Source organism: Hyperolius riggenbachi, chromosome 12 (genome assembly GCF_040937935.1).
Source record: "Hyperolius riggenbachi isolate aHypRig1 chromosome 12, aHypRig1.pri, whole genome shotgun sequence".
Taxonomy (NCBI): Eukaryota; Metazoa; Chordata; class Amphibia; order Anura; family Hyperoliidae; genus Hyperolius; species Hyperolius riggenbachi.
Genome location: NC_090657.1, coordinates 136,244,365 through 136,268,543, shown reverse-complemented (window position 1 = coordinate 136,268,543; position 24,179 = coordinate 136,244,365). Strand labels below are relative to the sequence as shown.

Sequence of the window (24,179 nt, the reverse complement as noted above, 5' to 3'; positions counted from 1 at the left end):
TGTTACAAGATGAAGGCGCTAAGGATGTTACACCAACACCACCTCATATGTCTCAGTTAGGCATCACTACACACATGGACGTAAGGTGTGAGGATGATGATGAACTACCTGTTGTTGGTGCAGTTTTGGAAGTGTCTGATACAAGGGAAGCTATGGATGATGATGAGGATGTGGGCATGGATGCTACGTGGAAGCCCGGAAGACGAGATGAACAGGGGGAAAGTTCAGAGGGGGAGACAGAGAGGAGGTGGAGACGAGTTGCTGTAAGCAGCATGGGGAGCTCATCGCAAACAGCTCGTGGCAGTGTCCGACATGTATCACCACCTAGGATCAGCCAGCCAACACGCCCTTCAACGCCTGCTGCTGCCACCACCAGAATGCCGTTATCCCAGAGCTCAGCAGTGTGGCATTTTTTTGTCTCTGCCTGAGATTACAGCAATGCCATCTGTAATATCTGCCAACGAAAACTCGTGGAAAGAGCAACACCCACATAGGGACAACTGCCTTACGAAGGCACATGATGTCCAAGCACATCAATGGGATGAGCACATGAGGAAAAGCAGCCCACAAACGCAAAGCCACCCTCCGTCTCCTTTTCCTCCTCCTGGTCCAGCATCTTCAGCCACTTTATCCTCTGCTGCCCTTGCACCTGCACAGCCACCTTCCTCCACTCCGCCTCTCACCTTGAGCAGTTCCTGCTTATCCACTTAGGAAATATTTGAGCGGAAGAAGCCAATATCTGCCAGTCACCCCCCTTGCCCGACGTCTGACATCTGGCTAGTCGGAATTGTTAGCCAGCCTACTGTTACCAGCTGTTACAAGCTGGTGGACTCTGAGGCATTCTGAAAATTTGTGGTGATTGGGACACCACAGTGGAAGATACCAGGCCGCAATTATTTTCCCAAAAAGGCGATACCCAAACTGTACCGAGCACGGCCATCACTACATACACATTGCCACCGAAAGGACCGACATTTTATGTCCTGATAGTGTCCACTAATGACAACCCTTTACAGCTGTTTGCGGTGCGTTAAACAGTGAGTTTGGTCTGTCAGTGTGAAGCAGTACACTACTTACACTACCTGATCGATGTATGCATATGCAAGATGTTTTAAAGCATGCCTCCAATTTAGGAATGTAATGTGATTTCTGCCTTTAGGGATTATAACCCTACTCTGCGTCAAATACGTAATTTTATGAGGGACTTTTGGCATGTATCCCACTCCTGCATGCCCCTCTCCAGGTGTTAGACCCCTTGCAACAACTTTCCATCACTTTTGTGGCCAGAAATAATCCCTGTATGTTTTAGAATTTGCCTGCCCATTAAAGTCTATGGCGGAAGTTTGCGTTCGTGGTTCGCGAACCCAAAATCTAATATTCGGGCCATCTCTAATGAAGACAATACTATTGCCAAAGGAGTGTCTCATGTTAAATGGATTGCAATTTTTTTCAGCATCAAATAGGATGGGCTCTATTACTTTCTTATTAAAAGCATATTGTCTGGCTGTTACTTCCTGAAACACCAGTCCAAATCTTATAAAAAGGTAAAACAGTAATTCTGAATTATAAATAACAATTATTAAATATTATAATATATTAACTATTATTAATTATCACTAATGCATGACTATTAAATGAGGTCACTGCACTCGGAATGAGTGCAGCAACACCCTTCCCCCTATCATTCCATATATCAGTAACATTCATTAATCACTTTTTATATCCAAGAAATACCAAGAAGATGAAACAAGAGCTGCTAAATGGCCATAGCTACTAGAGATGGCCCGAATGGTTTGCCCGCGAACGGTTCCAGGCAAACTTTAGGTGGTTCGCGTTCGCCAGCAAAGGCGAACTTTTGTGGAAGTTCGATTCGCCCCCATAATGCTCCATTAAGCAGAACTTTGACTCTCTACATCACAGTCAGCAGGCACATTGTCACCAATCAGACTGAACTCACTCCTGGAGCCCCATCCCCCCTTATAAAAGGCAAGGTTCTCCTGTCGTTTTACTCACTCGTCTGCCTACAGTAATTAGTTAATGGACAGACTCTGCTAGGGAGAGTTTAGTTAGGGTCTTGTAGGTTTGTTCCTAGCTGATTGTTGTTTCTTATATTCCTCCCTCCTCTCTCCCTCCTCCCTCCCTCCTCCCTCAGTCCCTCCTCCCAGAGGCAGGAGGGCCCGGTCTTCCAGGGAATTGTAGGATTTCAAAAGCCAGCTTACATACCTTGGCTGGGAATTGAATACAGGTCTGAGTGCATGGTAGGTAGCTCACTTCACCACTATACCACCACCAACACTACATGCTGAAGCCAGCCTAGCATGTACCATTATGATATATCCAAGAGAAAATTGCTTAAGGATTTGTAGTATGTCAAAAGCTAACTCACATTGGCCAGGAATAGAACCCAGGCCTACCGCTCTGTAGGCTGCTATCCTAACCATTATACCACCAACACCACACACTACAATGCTACATGCTGAAGCCAGCCTAGCATGTACCATTATGATATATCCAAGAGAAAATTGCTTAAGGATTTGTAGTATGTCAAAAGCTAACTCCCATTGGCCAAGAATAGAACCCAGGCCTACCGCTCTGTAGGCTGCTATCCTAACCATTATACCACCAACACTACATGTTGAAACTTCTTGGAGCAGACTTACTTCCTCCCTCCAAAAGACACACATACATCCCCATAAAATCATGCAACTGCGTCTGCGTGCACAGTCTTTGTGGTACACAGTCTTTGTGGCACAATTGGTTAGCGTGTTTGGCTATTAACTGAAAGGTTGGCGGTTTAACCACTTGAGGACCACCCCCAGCCAGCCTAAATGACCGCAAAACGCCCATCGGCAGCGGGTCCTCATGTGGCTAATGGCCGGGGATCGCGCGCTGTTATGCGCGCGCATCCTCTGGCAATAGGCTCCGCCCACCCACGTAGTCAACCCGCCGGCCAATCGGAAGCGCCGGCGGGTTGTTAATCCGATGATCGCCGCATAGGAAGCGTATAATATGCTTTGTAATGTATACAAAGCGTATTATACAGGCTGCCTCCTGCCCTGGTGGTCCCAGTGTCCGAGTGTCCCTGCACCCAAGCACACTGATCTCCCCCCCCTGCCCCCTGATCACCCACAGCACCCCTCAGACCCCCCCCTGCCCACCCCTCAGACCACTGTTTGCACCCAATCACCCCCCTAATCACCCATCAATCACTCCCTGTCACTATCTGTCAATGCTATTTTTTTATGCCCTAAACGGCCCCCTGCTCACTCCTGATCACCCCCCCACCCCTCAGATTCTCCCCAGACCCCCCACCCCCCCTGTGTACTGTATGCCTCTATCCCCCCTGTAATAACCCACTGATCACCTGTCAATCACCCATCAATCACCCCCTGTCACTGCCACCCATCAATCAGCCCCCAACCTGCCCCTTGCGGGCAATCTGATCACCCACCCACACCATCAGATCGCCCGCAGACCCGATGTCAGATCACCTCCCAAGTGCATTGTTTACATCTGTTCTCTCCTCTAAACACCCACTAATTACCCATCAATCACACCCTATCACCACCTGTCACTGTTACCCATCAGATTAGACCCTTATCTGCCCCTTGCTGGCACCCAATCACACGCCCACACGCTCAGATTGCCCTCAGACCCCCCCCCCCCCTTATCAATTCGCCAGTGCATTATTTACATCTGTTCTTCCCTGTAATAACCCACTGATCACCTGTCATTCACCTGTCAATCACCCATCAATCACCCCGTCACTGCCACCCATCAATCAGCCCCTAACCTGCCCCTTGCGGGCAATCTGATCACCCACCCACACCATCAGATCGCCCGCAGACCCGATGTCAGATCACCTCCCAAGTGCATTGTTTACATCTGTTCTCTCCTCTAAACACCCACTAATTACCCATCAATCACACCCTATCACCACCTGTCACTGTTACCCATCAGATTAGACCCTTATCTGCCCCTTGCTGGCACCCAATCACCCGCCCACACGCTCAGATTGCCCTCAGACCCCCCCTTATCAATTCGCCAGTGCATTATTTACATCTGTTCTTCCCTGTAATAACCCACTGATCACCTGTCAATCACATGTCAATCACCCATCAATCACCCCCTGTCACTGCTACCCATCAATCACCCCCTGTCACTGCCACCCATCAATCAGCCCCTAACCTGCCCCTTGCGGGCAATCTGATCACCCACCCACACCATCAGATCGCCCGCAGACCCGACATCAGATCACCTCCCAAGTGCATTGTTTACATCTGTTCTCTCCTCTAAACACCCACTAATTACCCATCAATCACCCCGTCACCACCTGTCACTGCTACCCATCAGATTAGACCCCTATCTGCCCCTAGGGCACCCAATCACCCGCCCACACTCTCAGAACGCCCTCAGACCCCAGCCCTGATCACCTCGCCAGTGCATTGCTTGCATCTATTCCCCCCTCTAATCACACCTTGAGACACCCATCAACCACCTCCTGTCACCACCTGTCACCCCATAGCACACCTACCCATCAGATCAGGCCCTAATTTGCCCCATGTGGGCTCCTGATCACTCGGCCAAACCCTCAGATCCCCCTCATACCCCCTTACAATCACCTCCCCAGTGCATTGATTGCATCTATTTTCCCCTCTAACCACCCCCTGAGACACCCATCAATCACCTCCTGTCACCCCCCTAGCACTCCTATCCATCAGATTAGGCCCAATACAACCTGTCATCTAAAAAGCCACCCTGCTTATGACCGGTTCCACAATATTCGCCCCTCATAGACCATCTGTCATCAAAATTTGCAGATGCTTATACTCCTGAACAGTCATTTTGAGACATTTGGTTTCCAGACTACTCACGGTTTTGGGCCCGTAAAATGCCAGGGCAGTATAGGAGCCCCACAAGTGACCCCTTTTTAGAAAAAAGACACCCACGTTATTCTGTTAGGTGTATGACGGCATCATAAAATATTTTATTTTTTGTCAAGAGTTAGCGGAAATTGATTTTTATTGTTTTTTTCACAAAGTGTCATTTTTCACTAACTTGTGACAAAAAAATAAAATCTTCTATGAACTCATCATACACCTAACAGAATACCTTGGGGTGTCCTCTTTCTAAAATGGGGTCACTTGTGGTGTTCCTATACTGCCCTGGCATTTTAGGGGCCCTAAACCGTGAGGAGTAGTCTAGAAAACAAATGCCTCAAAATGACCTGTGAATAGGACATTGGGCCCCTTAGCGCACCTAGGCTGCAAAAAAGTGTCACACATGTGGTATCGCCGTACTCAGGAGAAGTAGTATAATGTGTTTTGGGGTGTATTTTTACACATACCCATGCTGGGTGGGAGAAATCTCTCTGTAAATGGACAATTGTGTGTAAAAAAAAATCAAAAATTTGTCATTTACAGAGATATTTCTCCCACCCAGCATGGGTATATGTAAAACTACACCACAAAACACATTATACTACTTCTTCTGAGCACGGCAGAACCACATGTGTGGCACTTTTTGCAGCCTAACTGCGCTAAGGGACCCAAAGTCCAATGAGTACCTTTAGAATTTCACAGGTCATTTTGAGACATTTGGGTTCAAGACTACTCCTCACGGTTTAGGGCCCCTAAAATGCCAGGGCAGTATAGGAACCCCACAAGTGACCCCATTTTAGAAAGAAGTCACCCAAAGGTATTCTGTTAGGTGTATGACGAGTTCATAGAAGATTTTATTTTTTGTCACAAGTTAGCGGAAATTGATTTGTATTGTTTTTTTGTGTCAATTTCCGCTAACTTGTGACAAAAAATAAAATCTTCTATGAACTCACCATACACCTAACGGAATACCCATGCTGAGTGGGAGAAATATCTCTGTAAATGGACAATTGTGTGTAAAAAAAATTCAAAAATTGTCATTTACAGAGATATTTCTCCCACCCAGCATGGGTATGTGTAAAAATACACCCCAAAACACATTATACTACTTCTCCTGAGTACGGAAATACCACATGTGTGGCACTTTTTTTGCAGCCTAACTGCGCTAAGGGGCCCAAAGTCCAATGAGCACCTTTAGGCTTTACAGGGGTGCTTAGCATTAGGCACCCCCAAAATGCCAGGACAGTAAACACACCCAACAAATGACCCCATTTTGGAAAGTAGACACTTCAAGGTATTTAGAGAGGAGCATAGTGAGTCTGTGGCAGATTTCATTTTTTTTTTTTGTCGCAAGTTAGAAGAAATGGAAACTTTTTTTTTGTCACAAAGTGTCATTTTCCGCTAACTTGTGACAAAAAAATAAAATCTTCTATGAACTCACCACGCCTCTCAGTGAATACTTTGGGATGTCTTCTTTCCAAAATGGGGTCATTTGGGGGGTATTTATACTATGACTGGAATTTTAGGTGGTCAGAAAAGTCAGAGATGCTTCAAAATGGGAAAATTCACTTTTGGCACCATAACGCTATAACGTTTACCCAAACTGAGAAATATACACTGAATGGATTTTTTTTTTATCAAAGACATGTAGCACAATAAATTTGGACAAAAATGTATACAGAAATTTTACTTTATTTGAAAAATGTCAGCACAGAAAGTAAAAAAAAATCATTTTTTGACAAAATTCATGTCTTTTTTGATGAATATAATAAGAACTAAAAGTCGCAGCAGCAATCAAATAGCACCAAAAGAAAGCTGTATTAGTGACAAGAAAAGGAGGTAAAATTCATTTAGATCAGTGGTTCCCAACCCATGTGCCGCGACACATACATGACATGCGGCAGCTTCGGGTATGTGTCGCAGTGTCAGCTCTCGGAGGAGAGCAGCGCAGTGGAGGGAGAGCTGTGGGCAGCGGCGGAGAAGGGGGCCATCTCCCCCCCCCCCTTATCTCACCTTAGGGTGCTCTCCCTCCCTTGCTCTCTCCTCTGGAACTAACTGCGGTCAGGCGTTTGCAGCGGGCGGGACTTACCTTCCGTGTCGCTCCAAGTGCCGGAGGTTCTGGTGCCGCAGCCGCTGCTCTGGTCTGGATCAGACCAGAGTAGTGGTAAATCATCCCGCGCCTGCGACGAGACCAGACGGAGACACGGAAGGTAAGTTCCGCCCCTCTGCCAGCCACCGCACTTCGTTCCGGAGGAGAGAGCGAGGGAGGGAGAGCACCCTGAGGTGCCGCTCTCCTTCCCTCGTTCTCTCCTACTGGGGGGGGGGGCACCTGGCTACATATACTGGGCACCTGGCTACATATACTGGGCACATATACACCTGACTACATGTACTGGGGACATATACCACTGGCTAGATATACTGGGCACATATACACCTGACTACATATACTGGGCACATATACACCTGACTACATATACTGGGCACATATACACCTTACTACATATACTGGGCACATATACCCCTGGCTACATATACTGGGCACATATACACCTGGCTACATATACTGGGCACATATACCCCTGGCTACATATACTGGGCACATATACCCCTGGCTACATATACTGGGCACATATACCCCTGGCTACATATACTGGGCACATATACCCCTGTCTACATATACTGGGCACATATACCCCTGTCTACATATACTGGGCACATATACCCCTGGCTACATATACTGGGCACATATACCCCTGTCTACATATACTGGGCACATATACCTCTGGCTACATATACTGGGCAAATATACCCCTGCCTACATATACTGGGCACATATACCTCTGGCTACATATACTGGGCACATATACCCCTGGCTACATATACTGGGCACACATACCCCTGGCTACATATACTGGGCACATATACCCTTTGCTACATATACTCCTGCCTACATATACTGGGCACATATACCTCTGGCTACATATACTGGGCACATATACCCCTGGCTACATATACTGGGCACATATACCCTTTGCTACATATACTGGGCACATATACCTCTGGCTACATATACTGGGCACATATACCCTTTGCTACATATACTGGGCACATATACCCTTTGCTACATATACTGGGCACATATACCCTTTGCTACATATACTGGGCACATATACCCCTGCCTACATATACTGGGCACATATACCCCTGCCTACATATACTGGGCACATATACCTCTGGTTACATATACTGGGCACATATACCTCTGGCTACATATACTGGGTACATATACCCCTGCCTACATATACTGGGCACATATACCTCTGGCTACATATACTGGGCACATATACCCCTGGCTACATATACTGGGCACATATACCCTTTGCTACATATACTGGGCACATATACCTCTGGCTACATATACTGGGCACATATACCCTTTGCTACATATACTGGGCACATATATCCTTTGCTACATATACTGGGCACATATACCCCTGCCTACATTTACTGGGCACATATACTTCTGGTTACATATACTGGGCACATATACCTCTGGCTACATATACTAGGTACATATACCCCTGACTACATATACTGGGCACATATACACCTGCCTATATATACTGGGGACATATACCTCTGGCTACATATACTGGGCACATATATCCCTGGCTACATATACTGGGGACAACTGGCTGTTTGTCATTATGTGCATTTACTGGTGAAAAGCTGTCCCTTATGTACATTTACTGGTGAAAAGCTGTCTCTTATTATGTGCATTTACTGGTGAAAAGAGGTCTCCTCTTATGTGCATTTACTGGTGAAAAGCTGTCTCTTATGTACATTTACTGGTAAAAAGCTGTCTCTTATGTACATTTACTGGTGATAAGCTGTCTCTTATTATGTGCATTTACTGGTGAAAAGAGGTCTCTTATTATGTACATTTACTGGTGAAAAGCTGTCTCTTATGTGGATTTACTGGGGAAACGCTGTCTCTCATTACGTGCATTTACTGGTGAAAGGCTGTCTGTCATTACCTGCATTTACTGGTGAAACGCTGTCTCTTGTGTGCATTTTCTCATTACATGCATTTAGTCTACGTGTCACGGAGATCTGAACGTTTGGTTTGATGTGTCACGACTCCAAAAAGGTTGGGAACCACTGATTGAGATGGTAGGTTGTGTGACCGAGCAATAAACCGTGAAAGCTGCAGTGGTCTGAATGGAGAAAAAGGCTCTGGTCCTTAAGGGGCGAAAAGACCGTGGTCCTCAAGTGGTTAAGCCCACCCAAGCATGGCTTTGCCTTTTGTGTTCAACAGTTGTCCGAAGAGAACCTCAGATAGCTATGTAGATTCATCTCTCTCTCCCTCTCTCTAGTAGGGATGGTCACCGCTTTCCGTGGAATTGTATTTTCCGCAATTTTGGGCGGAAATTGGTCATTTCACTCCGTTTGGTCAGAGCGGAATTGCTTTTTCAATCCGGCGGAATCCTGAAATTGCCTGTGAAATTCTGCCGGTATCCGTTGATTGTTTTAAGCTGAAAACTCACTTCAATGGCATCAAGTCCTAGAGAGAGAGAGAGAGAGCGCTCATTTTTCTCTTGGGTATATCACAATGGTACATGCTAGGCTGGCTTCAGCATGTAGCATTGTAGTGTGTTGTGTTGGTGGTATAATAGTTAGGATAGCAACCTACCGCGCGGTAGGCCTGGGTTCGATTCCTGGCCAATGTGAGTTGGCTTTTGACATACTACAATTCCCTAAGCAAGCTAATTTTTCTCTTGGATATATCATAATGGTACATGCTAGGCTGGCTTCAGCATGTAGTGTTGGTGGTGGTATAGTGGTGAAGTGAGCTACCTACCACACACTCAGACCTGGGTTCAATTCCCGGCCAAGGTTTGTAAGCTGGCTTTTGAAATACTACAATTCCCTGGAAGACAAAACCCTGCTCCCCCGGGAGGAGGGAGAGAGGGATTACACTTCCTGATGTTGTAAAGCAGTGTAGGCCTGCAATTGAACATTCAATGAGATTTCTGACCTTAAAACACTGCTTAGTATTAAATCCAGATTTTTTTTCTGGGACTTTTGATGTGTATTTCACTCAACCATGTCTTTCTCCAGGTATTAAACCCCTTGAAACATCGTTTCTATCATTTTTCTAGTCAGCAGAAATTTTTCTAAATTTTTAAGATCGCCCCCCCCCCCATTGAAGTCTACTGCGGAAAATCGGAGGTTCGGGACATCTCTAATAGCTACTAGTCAGTTGGTTTTGTTTATATGAGTTTTGGACAGCTCTGATTACTCACTTCTGAGTTAAAAAAAAAAACTAATGAATCAGTACCCTTCTGTCTCCAGGGAGCAGACAGGAAAGAGTGGGTGAGCATATCAAGCTTTCCGTACCTGTCAGGAAGTCAGGGGTGCAGCTAAGGTTTCGGTGGCCCCAAGCAGTCCATAAGTTGAGGCCCCCCTCCATGAAAGAAGTGCGCCATGGCGAAAAAAATATGTAGCCACACCACAAAACAAAGTGGAAAAATGGGCGTGGGTGGAGCCAAATACTAGCAAAATACAGGTAGTCCCTGGTTTATTTATTTGAAGTATTTATATTGCGCTGTCATATTACGCAACACTGTACAGAGTATTGTCTTGTTACTAACTGTCCCTTAGTGGGGCTCACAATCTAGTCCCTGTAGTGTATGTAGTGTAGTGTATGTATCGTAGTCTAGGGCCAATTTAGGGGTAAGCCAATTAACTTATCTGTATGTTTTTTGGATGTGGGAGGAAACCAGAGTTCCCAGAGGAAACCTATGAAGACACAGGTAGAACATACAAACTCTTGGCAGATGTTGATCTGGCTGGGTTCAAACCGGGAACCCAGCACTGCAAGTCGAGAGCGCTAACCATGACACCACCGTGCCGCCCAACATATGAGATAGGGTACAGGTGGTGCCCTCAGTATAGGTAGCAAGCTATAGGTACTGCAGTATAGGTAGCCAGTTATATGTGGTGCCCTCTATAGGTAGCAAGCTATAGGTGTTGCAGTATAGGATTGCCAGGTGGTGTGGTGCCCTCAGTATAAGTAATGAGCTATAGGTGCAGTATAGGATTGCCAGGTACATGTGGTGCCCTCAGTATAGGTAGCCAGTTATAGGTCCCCCCCCCCAGTATAGGTAGCCCGTATAGTTGTCCCCAGTATAGGTTACATAGGTAGGTGCCCCCAGTATAGGATAGATAGGTAGGTGCCTCCAATATAGGTTAGATAAGTAGGTGCCTCCAATATAGGTAGCAAGCATAGTTGCCCCCAGTATAGGTTATATAGGTAGGTTTCCCTCAGTATAGGTTAGCTAATATAATTGCCCCAGTATAGGTTAGATAGGTAGGTGCTGGCAGTATAGGCTAGATAGGTAGGTGCCCGCAGTATAGGCTAGATAGGCAAGTGCCCACAGTATAGCTTAGATAGGTAGGTGCATGCAGTATAGGTTAGATAGGTAGATGCCCCCAGTATAGGTTAGATAGGTAGGTGTCTCGAGCATAGGGGAGGGGGAGCGGGCAGAGCAAAGTTTCAACTCACCTTCCTCGATCCCCGCACGCAACCTCTATCTTCTTCCTGTCCTGGCATCCATCGGATCGGTAAGAGCTGTTACCTTCGTGACAGACACCGGGACAGGATGAAGATAAAGGCTGCGTGCAGGGATCGAGGAAGGAGAGTTGAAACTTCACTCTGCCCGCTCCCCCCACTGCTGCACCGACCCTCCTGCTGCACCACTTGCAAAAAAACAGGCCTGGGGAGGCGCCGCCAGCAGCAGAGCGGGCCCCCCCTTAGTGTGAGGCTCCAAATGGGGCATGGCTCGCTTGTATGCAGGAAGTGTCATCAAATAGGGGATACAGAGGTTGCAGCTGCACTTGGAACCCTGAACGACCTAGGTTCTTCTTTCAGCAGCATTACCACTTAATTGGTGCTATAGGGGTAAGGGTCCTTTCTATATTATGCTTTGATTGGTGTCGAATATTGAAAATTATCCCCCTTTGGACCACTTGTCTTTCACATTGGGATTACCCATGAAAAAAGCTTTTTGTGCTCCCCATGATTGCCCGGTGTAAACTTTTCTCTTGGGTCCACTTCTTTGTAGCTACACCACTAGCTGACATCTGTTATCTTCATTTTCATCTTCCCCAACATTTGGGGAAGAACAAATAGCATTTTCTGTTGCAAAATTGTTCAAGTGTGTTCATCTTTACTGTTTTTTTTCTGTTTAGTTGTACAAAATCAAAAGAAGAAGAAGAGGAAGATTCTCAAAGAGGTATGAGATACACTGCCCCACATAGCAGTGCATTTAATCTATCAGCCCCTAAAATATGGCACACTCTGATTCCTTCCTAAATGGGATAGGATCCACTTCTCACAAAGTTTGATGTTCTAAACAGCTTTAATGTACTCCATCCCACCCTGCTGCTGCTCCTCCTTCTGAGCCCTGGACTAAAATCCAGCATGTCTGCTTTATACTAGTGCTTACAGCTGTCAGGCACTTCCAGACCACTCTCTGCACCAATACAAAAAGGAGACAGTAGGCAGCGTAAAGTGACAAGGATCTCCCAAGCTCTGAATAGTCAGCCTGCATCTAGTGTACTATATGGGATGAAGATATTGACCAGACATCACTCGCCTAGGGGTATTCAAGCCAAAGCTTGGTTTCAGAAACTCATACTTACCTAAGGAGAGCAAAGCCTCTGGATCCTAATGAAGCTTCCCTCACTGTCCTCTGGTCCCCTGTTGCCATTCTCAGACCCTCCAGTTGATCAGGGTTACCCTCCTCTTCTGGCACAATCGCAGCTATGCTGCAGCCACATAAGCATGGCCGCTTGAGCACAAGTGGTTCCAGCTTACTGCGCAGGAATGCTTGAAGAGGAGCGTGGCTCGGATCAGATTACCGACAAGCCCTTGTCGGTAAACTTTGGAGGGTCCATGCTCGGTAATGGGAGACCAGAGGACAGTGAGGGAAGTTTCATTAGGATCCAGAGGTTTCCCTCTTCTTAGGAAAGTAAATGGCTTTGTACCCAAGCTTTAGCTCAAGAACACTTTAACAGTTCACCTGCCAGTAACTAGGGAGAGCAGTAAATAATACTATACCAAGTGAGTTGTATCTGTTGTTAGGTCCACTTAGTTGCATCTCCCAAACTCTCTTTTCTCATAGTTTTAGTTCAATATTTTTTCTTGAGTCAAATGTTCCACCAATCAGTCAGATTTTTAGTCAGAATACCTAATAAGCATACAGTACTCATACTAAGTTACTTACTTGGAAAGCATTAGTGGCACAGTACATTTTTTTTTTAAAGTGAATGAAGATGGAAGCTCCATTGTAGCTGAACGTTTTCTAAGAAATTGTAGGGCCTTAATTAAGGGTCATAGCCCCAAATGCTATGAATTATAAAACACTTTGATAATGTTATATAATGTTATATAATTAATGTGATAATGCAGATAAGGATAATTTTCAGTTGGTTAATTTTACTGGTTGATGATTCGGTTTCTATTACTATGTGACCATGTGCAAGGCACTTTGACTAAAATGAACTGGCCCAACACTGAAGCTTGTGAAGGGCCACTGCAAATTCTAGCCCAACAGAAATGCTAAATTTATTATTAGAATGAATTTAAAACACTGCGCCACAGTTCACATAAAAAGAAAAAGTCAATTTGTTCACCAGTCCCCTGGGATCGCTGCAGAATATCCAGAATATGGTAAATGGTTTAAAAGGCTGCTGCGCTCTCCGGACCTAAAAATAAAATTAGACTCCACATAGGGTAATAACGTTCAAAATATTCAAAAAGTTCCACTGGCAATGACACAATTTTTTAACTTCAGTAGAAACCGGTGCATAGACAGAACCTCTGTGCCTGTAATCTCACTCAGTGATCACTCAGTGCAAATCCCCAAGGAAATGTATGCCTAAAGGCTCACCAGATGCTGCCCACCTCCGCTTGCAGGTGGAGACAACACTTAGATTAGATGTCAATCAATAGCCTAGAATCAGTGTTGTAAATCTTCTTTTAATCCAATCAAGTAATCTCAATAAAAAAAATATAAAAAGATACATAGCGTAATCCTGTACAGTTTGCCTTTGGTCGCATATAAACATTGCACTTACGCGTCCCAGAGTTTTTTCAGCATGTAAGATCCTTGCCGCTGCCCATCCGCTGGGTCTACACAGTGAAAGGAGGACTTCCGCGGTGTTCCGCTCCTGGTCTCTCCCTCAGCCGCAGGGTCTCTCTCTCGTCCGCACTTGTTGCTCCCGACCGGCCGGTCCGTTCGCTTCCTGGTACGCGTAACGACGTCAGACGTTAGCTCCGCCCTACGCGCGTTTCGTCCTCACGCCAGACTCATCAGGGGCTACGCCTCCTGACGTCTGACGCCATATTAACATAGTGCCTGCTGGCTGTTGATTGGTAGAAGGGCTCCATTTGCGCAGGATGGGCAGCGTTCACAAATTAAATAAAACTCGCAACATTCAGTGAATCTAAAATAGCAGTAATTCATTCCATGCAAAATAGTTGTAAAATTCAAATGTGTCCCTTATGTTGAACCACTGAATCCCGCCATCTAGTGGTGTTAAAACTAACAACTAAGCTATATGTATAAACTTCCTAAGAATATAAATAGACACCCTCCTGTGGCTAAGATAGGACATTACATGCCCAATAAACCTTTCTAACAATTACGGTGAGGGGAATTTTAGTGACCATTAATACGTTTGTGATGCCGGTTTTTTTGTGATTAACAATTTGGTGTACAAGTATCTATCCCTCACCCCACTTATGGTGTTCATGCCGGGGCATTTAATTCGGCCTTATTTAATTTAATAAAGAGATTTTCTCTTGGTAAGTCAAAGCTGATGTTAAAATGGAATAAACATGGTCGGAAACTTGTTTAAAATTAATTAATTAAAATTATATACTAAACATATAATATCTGTATTACTAATGGGGCCTCCATCAGATTATCTAGCCAGAGTCAGCCTGATTTGGTCACCTCAAATCCTCATTTACCCAAGTAGTTTATTAGACCCTAATCATTGGATATATGACAGTTTAGGTCAAACTCTATGTTCAATCCGTCTGGAGTCATAGTCTTGAGATTAAAAATCCATTTTCCTTCTGCTTTAGAAATTTCCTTTGTTAGATTTGACCCTCTCCATTTCTTCATGTATTTTTCAAGGGCCATAAACTTCAGCCCAGCCGGATCCTTATTATGATACATTCTGAAGTGGTTTGAGACACTGTGACTGACCAAACCCTTCTTAATATTATTAACGTGTTCTCTAATACGTTTAAAAAGTTCTCTTGTGGTTCGCCCTATGTATTCTAACCCACATGGGCACCATAATATATAGACAACCCCTTTTGTCTTACACGTAATGCATTGTTTTATCTTGAAGATTCTTCCCGTGTTCCTTGATAGAATCTGATTGTCACGTACTCCATTCGCTTCCCTACACCCCAGACATCCTCTACATGGAAAAAAACCAACTTGTCCCAATAGATTACTTTCTGATGTTCTCATAGGCTCCACACAACTAGACACCAGAGTGGATTTTAATGTTGGGGCCTTTCTGTAGATAAATTGTGGTTTGTCTGGTAGAACTTTCTTTAGTATTCCGTCTGCTTTAACGATGTTCCAGTTCTTTTTAATCAATCTCTCCAGATCTCTGTGTTGCTGATTGAAATCAAAGATGATGGAATATTCTTTATTAACTTTGTTCCTTCTGGAATTATCAGCCAGTAAATTTTGTCTGGATAGCTGTCCCACCTGTAGTCGTTCTGTTCTCAGTATCTGCTCATCGTATCCCTTCTCAAGGAATCTGTTAAGAAGTGTTTCACTTTGTGTCAGATAATCTTCCATATGGTAACAATTACGTCTTATTCTTACGAACTGGCCCCTGGGAATATTCCTTAACCAGTTATTATGGTGACAGCTCTCCATCGGGATATAGCCATTGCGATCTGTACTTTTAAAGTAGGTCTTAGTAGTAAGTATGTTCAGCTCCTTCCTGATCTGTAGATCCAGGAAATTCACTTGTTCCTTGCTGATAGTGAATGTTAGATTTATTTCTGGCCAGATTTGATTCAAATCACAGCAGAACTGATCCAGTGCCATTTCTGAACCTCTCCACACGAAAAAGAGGTCGTCTATGAACCTTGACCATGATACTATCTTCTCATATTCTGCGAGTTCACGTACCTCTCTCTCCCACTCCCCCATATATAAATTCGCCACACTAGAAGCGAATTTCGCGCCCATTGCGCATCCTGTCTGTTGTAGATAGTGTGATCCTTCATACCAGAAGTAATTATACTTAAGAGAAAAGTTCAATAGTGCTACTATGAAATCAACCTGGGCTGTTTTCAAAGATCCATCTGTATCGAGAGTCTCCCTAATAATTTTTAAACTTTTCTCGTGGGGGATGACTGTGTACAGCGAGGTCACATCCCCGGTGACTAAAAGGTCCCCCTCCTGCACTTCCAATCTCTCCAATCGCTGCAGCATGTGTTTGGTATCTTTAAGTAAGTTAGACACTTCTGTTACTCTGGGTTGCAGAAACACATCTATATATTCCCCTATTCTCTGTGTGAGGGATCCCACCCCACTGACTATGGGTCGTCCTGGGGGGTTTTGCAAGTCCTTATGTATCTTAGGGATACAATAAATGACCGGAATCCTTGGAGTATTTGGTAAAAGATACTTAAACTCATCTGTCGTGATGATGCCCTCCTTTTCACCTTTGAGTAGTATCTGTTTCAAGATCTCTTTATATTTCATAGTTGGATCTCCCCTTAGTTTCTTGTATGTTAAAGGGTCTTGTACAATCCGTGTCATCTCAGCGGAATATTGTTCCTTGCTCATAATGACTAATCCCCCCCCTTTGTCTGCTGGTTTCAATATGAGGTTTTTATTATCAACCAAACTCTTGATTTGTTCCTTCATTTGTGCATGTCCCTGTATTCTCCTGCATTGCAGTTTGTCCAGATCACTAAGGATGGTCCTCTTGAAAGTGTCAACTGTGTTCTCTTTACTGGTGTCTTGCGGATTAAAAAGTGACCGATTCCTAAGCTGAGTATGTACATATTGGGTTGGGGGGTTAACTCTACTTGTGGGGCCTTCCTTTCCTAAAAAGTATTTTTTAATATTCAATTTCCTAGTATATCTTTGAATATCTAGAAATGCTCCAAACTTATTAATTGGTTTAGGAGGGGCAAAGTTCAAACCCTTATCTAGTAGCCTGACTTGTGCATCTGTCAAAGGTATTCCACGGATATTAAATATTCCTGTTCCTTTACTACTAGTTAGCGTCTTCTTTTGTTTCCGAGTTCCTCCTCTGCTGCCTCTTCTGTTGGTCTTTTGCTTCCTCTGGCCCAGCCCTCCTCCTCTTTTTCTTGTAGATAGTCCCACTCTTCCCATTGATCTATCCCTAAAAAATCGTCCCGCCCATCCCTCCCTCCCTCCAGTGTGGTTATTATAATGGGAGGGATCTCTATCATCATCTTCCAGGGGTTGATACCTATTAGATCTGGGTGGGTTCCTATCCCTAAGTTGGTAATACTGGGTACCATATCTCTCCTGTTTCTGTGGATACTTGGGAGGTCTGGCTTGTTTCGGGCTTCTGGGGCGTCTTTGCCAGTTGGGGTTTTTTGGGAGAATCCAAGGCCTCCCTTGAGGGATGGCCGTGTGGTCTATTACTTTATTTCTGGTATCTGGAATAGTTGGTTCCTGTCGGCTAACTGGATTTGGATCCCTTATTTCCGGCTCTTGTGCTCCTGGGTTTTTTGCTTTATCCTTGTTCAGCTGTTGTTCTGCTACTTTTATCTGCCATCTGTAGGCTTGTTGAATTCTATAATCCCTACAGTCGCTGGAATATCTTTTTTGTTTAATGTCCATAATTTCCTTTTCATGATTCACCAGTACTTTAGTAAGGTCTTCCATTTTCTGTTCGTATTTGTCTTCACCCTTATGCATCTCCATTTTGAGTTTTAATTCATCAATCTCATTCTCCAGTCTATCCAATCTATTTTTCTTTCTTTTAGCCAATTTTTTGAGTAATCCTACCCCACATTGGTTAAGGTAATCTCCTAGCTCCCTGTCACTTTCCACATTATTTTCCCCATCGTGAACTACCAAATCCCACCGGTAACGTTTGGGTACTATGCCTCCATCTACATAAGAGTTTAGGCTAGTGAAATCCCACCAAGAGAAAATCTCTTTATTAAATTAAATAAGGCCGAATTAAATGGAAGTTTATACATATAGCTTAGTTGTTAGTTTTAACACCACTAGATGGCGGGATTCAGTGGTTCAACATAAGGGACACATTTGAATTTTACAACTATTTTGCATGGAATGAATTACTGCTATTTTAGATTCACTGAATGTTGCGAGTTTTATTTAATTTGTGAACGCTGCCCATCCTGCGCAAATGGAGCCCTTCTACCAATCAACAGCCAGCAGGCACTATGTTAATATGGCGTCAGACGTCAGGAGGCGTAGCCCCTGATGAGTCTGGCGTGAGGACGAAACGCGCGTAGGGCGGAGCTAACGTCTGACGTCGTTACGCGTACCAGGAAGCGAACGGACCGGCCGGTCGGGAGCAACAAGTGCGGACGAGAGAGAGACCCTGCGGCTGAGGGAGAGACCAGGAGCGGAACACCGCGGAAGTCCTCCTTTCACTGTGTAGACCCAGCGGATGGGCAGCGGCAAGGATCTTACATGCTGAAAAAACTCTGGGACGCGTAAGTGCAATGTTTATATGCGACCAGAGGCAAACTGTACAGGATTACGCTATGTATCTTTTTATATTTTTTTATTGAGATTACTTGATTGGATTAAAAGAAGATTTACAACACTGATTCTAGGCTATTGATTGACATCTAATCTAAGTGTTGTCTCCACCTGCAAGCGGAGGTGGGCAGCATCTGGTGAGCCTTTAGGCATACATTTCCTTGGGGATTTGCACTGAGTGATCACTGAGTGAGATTACAGGCACAGAGGTTCTGTCTATGCACCGGTTTCTACTGAAGTTAAAAAATTGTGTCATTGCCAGTGGAACTTTTTGAATATTTTGAACGTTATTACCCTATGTGGAGTCTAATTTTATTTTTAGGTCCGGAGAGCGCAGCAGCCTTTTAAACAAATTTATTATTAGATTTAACAGTATTTCTACCCATGTACAGATGTCCTCTCCTAGTCCTTGATCCTGAACATGCATAATGTTGAAAAAAACACTATCAAATGTATTTGTACAATCCAGCCATTCAACCAACCATGCAGAGCATTCACAGTATTCAAATTAATCTCCTCATAGAAACAAACTTTCTTATGACTCCAGTTTAATTCTTGGCCTATAGAATAATCTGTACTAAATAATTTCTGCATATTACAACTGTACCTTCAAAGTCTGAATTGTTGGTCTACAGATGCAGTTTTTTGTTAGTTTCTTTCAAACCTCAATCTGCCTGTAACCATTCAGCCCTTAACTCTCTTTCCTAAAATAGATTCCTACTACACCTGCTTTTCCTAGCACTTTTACATTTTACAGCAATGGAACATATAACTTTGATATTCTTTTACAACTGCCGTATCACAATTCACATTATTCTTGTTATAGCCGGATATACCCCAACCATTAGTTGAACACCAGGATAAAGCACAGCAATGTGTTTTGCTGGAGGAAGAACTCACACAGGACAACATTCCCATAGAATCGGAAGACCTTACCATTCAAGGGTTACCATTTGCTCAGGAGCAGGGGAAAGACTATCACATGTCACAGGAGGAAGATTAATGGTACACTACCCTCCGCCAGGAGCCTTTGGAACTGATTAGCACATAATTAATGCTGGTACAATGTGTAACTCCTATCCCTGGTGCAAGACTGAAGTTGTATTATGAAGACATCATGAGGACTTAAAAATGCAGCCAGTTGATGCAAAAGGATAATGATAACTATTTACATGCAAGAATTTGGGAGAAACCAAGAGTGGAAAACATAGTATTTTCTGTATTTCAATACCCTACTGTCTTATTAAGTGAGCACCGTCCTGGGAAATAAAACAGGTATCAGAACAGACAAGTTAAGTTAAAATTTCCTGACATGTATATACTTTGTTTGCTGCTGTCTATCTTGATGGTTGTTGATGCATATTGCTTCTTACTAGGCAATAGCCATTCATTAGGAGGACAGTGATTCCCATAACTGGCTGCTAGAGTGCTTGGTCAAGTCCACAAATGTAACTTGTGGTCAAGAAATGACCACAGTTACAGTTTCAGTCATTAATTTTGTGATAATCTAACTTCCAATCTGGGCAACACTCTCACCTTCTCATGCCAACAAAAGTCAAAGAATCAGACAACCTGAGACTCGGTATCCTTCTACCCACTACCACTATCTCCACATAAAAAACACCACAACAGCTAGATCTTTCCTGTATTTGGGCATAGAAACAGCTACTGTATTTAACTATTCAGGCTGTTGAGTATGTAAGCAGGTCTCTAAGCTTTCAGTAAAACCACCAAAAATCCAAAACTGTGTATTCAACAAATGGTACGTTAATTTGTTACATTAAAAATTGCTGTATTTTTTGGACTATAAGACGCTTCTGACCATAAGACGCACCTAGATTTAGAGGACAAAAATAAGGGGGAAAAATATATATACTAAACCTGGTGCATCCATGGTGAAGGGGCATCTTGTGGATTATGCCACCTTTGTACCTCATGCCCCCTTGTACCTTTTTTGTCTCCGTGTCTGCCTCTGTCCTCCTCTATGCCCCTTTGTGTCCCCTGTGTCCTCCGTTTGTCCCCGTGTCCTCCTCTGCATGGGCCCTGTACAGGGAGTACCCACCATTGCGGCGAGTTGGAGGTTCGTATTGGCAGGCGTTCACAAATCAGGAACTACCTGCATTTGGACTATAGGACGCAGTGACTTTATTACCCCCCCCCCCCTTTTGGGGGAGAAGAAGTGAGTCTTATAGTCCAAAAAATATGAGTAACTTCTCCACCAGAAAACTGAATTTACTGCACCTGAAAAAATATCCTGGAATTTCCACTTAAGCTCAGCAATGATTTTTTTTATTGTTTTTTTTTTTAAAAAAGGTTTAGTAGTGAAAATTGTTTTATGAATAAGTTATTTTTATTTTATTTTTTCATGAATATTTAAATAATGAAGTGAAAAATCTCCACCTGATAGTCTTAGCCAAGGTTCGCAGTGCTCAGTTGCACTGCAGAATAATTCTGCATGTCAAGCTCACTGCTCATACAATTCTATGGACCTGTTCACAGTACTGCATTGTAACTGATCGCTGCATGCAGGCTTTGTATTAAAGTCTATGTACAGTCTTCATGGCGGTTGCAGTTTATAACTCATGCGCTATGCAAGTGACCACTGTGAACTAGCCCTTAAAGGGATACTGTAGGGGGGTCGGGGGAAAATGAGTTGAACTTACCCAGGGCTTCTAATGGTCCCCCGCAGACATCCTGTGCCCGCACAGCCACTCCCCAATGCTCCGGCCCCGCCTCTTGTTCATTTCTGGAATTTCAAACTTTAAAGTCAGAAAACCACTGCGCCTGCGTTGCCGTGTCCTCACTCCCGCTGATGTCACCAGGAGCGTACTGCGCAGACACAGACCATACTGGGCCTGCGCTGTGCGCTCTTGGTGACATCAGCGGGATCGAGGACACGGCAACGCAGGTGCAGTGGTTTTCAGACTTTAAAGTCAGAAATTCCAGAAGTGAACTGGAGGCGGGGCCGGAGCATCTGTGAGTGGCTGCGCCAACACAGGATGTCTGCGGGGGACCGTTAGAAGCCCTGGGTAAGTTTAACTCATTTTCCCCTGACCCCCCTACAGTATCCCTTTAAGCTTTGTACTTTATTATATTATCCGTGGTTGAGATAGTCCTTTTGTGTTTAATTGGCCACAAAACTAGCATCCCTACAGCTGCGCTTCTGCGTTGTTTAATCATCCACCATAGTGGATCAGTAAATGACAAGCTATCAACAAGCCCATTGTCTTTCTTTTTGAGTAATGTGACAGGACAGGTCATTGGTTGCAGAACCACACAATAGGCCAAGTCCTCTCCAAGGGCCAGACGTGCAGGACCTTCCACCTGGGTACCAGGATCCGCAGAACAGCAAGATAAATTGAAGTCCTCCCTGTCTTCTAAAAGTTATCAAAACTTTATTGCACCAAAAGAATTAAAACATAATGCTGTCTCACAGCAAGACTTTAATTTATCTTACAGGACAACACTCATGCATTCACTGTCCAATGTCTCTCCTCTCCTTTCCATAGAACAGTGCACACTGCTTGGCTACAGCCTTGCTGTCTGTCTATACAGCACTCATTCCCAAAACTGTTGTCCTCACAATCTATTAATGATTGTTACAAGAGACAGAAATGTATAGCTTGTACAACGATCAAGCTTTTAAATTATATGAGACATTTAGATTGGATGGTTTCACTGAGAGAAATGGTGCTGGTCATCTGGCTAGAAGGGGACTGGGCTCTTGTGATGTTAGAGGCTTCATTAATTCAGTATTAAGTCAACACTCTCTTCTGCTCAGAAAAGATCACTATGCTAAAAAAAATAAAAAATAAACCTTAAGCATTTAAGGTCCATTTCTACCTATATGGTTTTTTGTTTCATTTTCCGCAGGCAGAAGCGCTTTAGATTCGAGAGCCTATGTTAATGAATAGGCTGGTTTATATCTAATGCATTATTCTGTTTGTGGTCTTACTTTTTTTCAATTTAAATACTTTGCACTGTGGGTGCTTTAATGCATATGGGCATAGGGTGTGTAATATTCATTTGTCAGTATTGTTAGTATTGGAAATAAAAATAGCACTCATCATTATAAATTAATAATGCAAATTGTGTTCAAATATACTGTACATTACCTATAAATATTAAGTGAAACTATGACAATGTGAACTTATTATTTTCTCTTGCTGCAATAAGACGAAATGTACATAGTACTTTTGATTACAGTAAGGTGTCAGTTATTTGGCACAGACGGGGATTGCCTCATGCTGGATTTGTGTTATTTCTGCTTGTTTGTGACTTAAGCAACTGGTTGTCTCCATAGAATACTAACCTCCCCAACAGAGAAAATGCAGACCAGTTCCCAGCAGAAACCACTTACCAGAGCTCCAGGGGCAGGTCCTCTTCACTTCTTGCAGTTGCCAGCTGCCTTACTACAGTACATTATCTGTACGGCTCTTGATGTGACCCGATGTGGGTCAGGTGACACATGGGAAGCCTATGGAGGATGTAGCAGAGCAGCTGTATAAGTGAAGAGGACTGATGCCCAGAGCTCTGGTAAGTGATTTTTGTTGTGTGCGTCTCTACATTAATGAGAGAAAGGGAGAAAGGCATGCCAGCATGGCTACCCCGCTAACTTCTGTCCCGGTTAACTAGCACTCTGCTGTACTTGTTTGCTCTCTTCTTGTCCTCTGCAGCCATACAGAGTACTGTTGTGTGTCCCCGTGACAATGTATGGAAGGGTGTGAAAGGTGTGTTCTCATAGAGAACACTGGCAGGAGCCTTGCCCCTTCTGTACATTATAACAATATCAGTAAAGTAATAGCGTCCACCACTAATATTAAGTGCATGTATATAAAAACAAGGACAGAAAAAGAAAGCAAGCAGGGTTTAAAGGCTGCTGTATAGTTATACTGACATGAAGATGGAATTGTGTTTTTACTGATGCTTGTTTACCTGACTTTTATATCCTAAATATTAAACGTTACGTTTTATACATACCTGAAGTACTCTGACTAGGCCTTTAACCCTACCTTCTTTCTTTCTCTGTCCTGGTTTGACATATGCCTCCCATACATTGTTACAATGCAGAAGGAGACAGAGGATTGCACTGTACATATGGCAGGAGTAAAGAGGTAGCTGCAGAAGAGAGTAAAAGGGCAGTAAGGTGCAGAAATTCACCAGCTACCTGCTATGGGCGGTAACTGTAGGAAGTAACCCACCTGCCAATGTGACTGTGTTTTGTTTTCATTAAGGTGAACAGAAAATTGTGACAACATTGACAATTCCACACACCTGACTTTGAGACACATATCATTGTTTTATTTTAAAGATTTTTTGGGTTGTGAGATAGCAGTTGCAAGGCAGGACATGTTGAATAAACATGATGCTGCATGCACAACTCCACCTCACTTTCCCACTCTCTAGGTGGCACTGGCACCATTGGTGCTGCTAATAAGTTCATTCTAATTGAGGTGGAGGCCCTTTGAGG

At 43.9% G+C, this 24,179-nt stretch overlaps 1 protein-coding gene across 3 annotated transcripts in view; it reads left to right on the top strand.

Moving 5' to 3' along the window:
- The window catches only part of CD40 (CD40 molecule), a 225,751-nt gene extending 204,406 nt beyond the window's left edge, over positions 1-21,345 (top strand). For all 3 annotated transcript variants that reach the window (XM_068264000.1, XM_068264001.1, XM_068263999.1), the window contains 2 exons: positions 12,138-12,181; positions 19,536-21,345. In XM_068264000.1, the coding sequence (XP_068120101.1) occupies positions 12,138-12,181; positions 19,536-19,712 (221 nt within the window). In that variant the 3' untranslated portion in view covers positions 19,713-21,345. The remainder of the gene's footprint in view (positions 1-12,137; positions 12,182-19,535) is intronic.
- Positions 21,346-24,179: the final 2,834 nt, after the last annotated feature.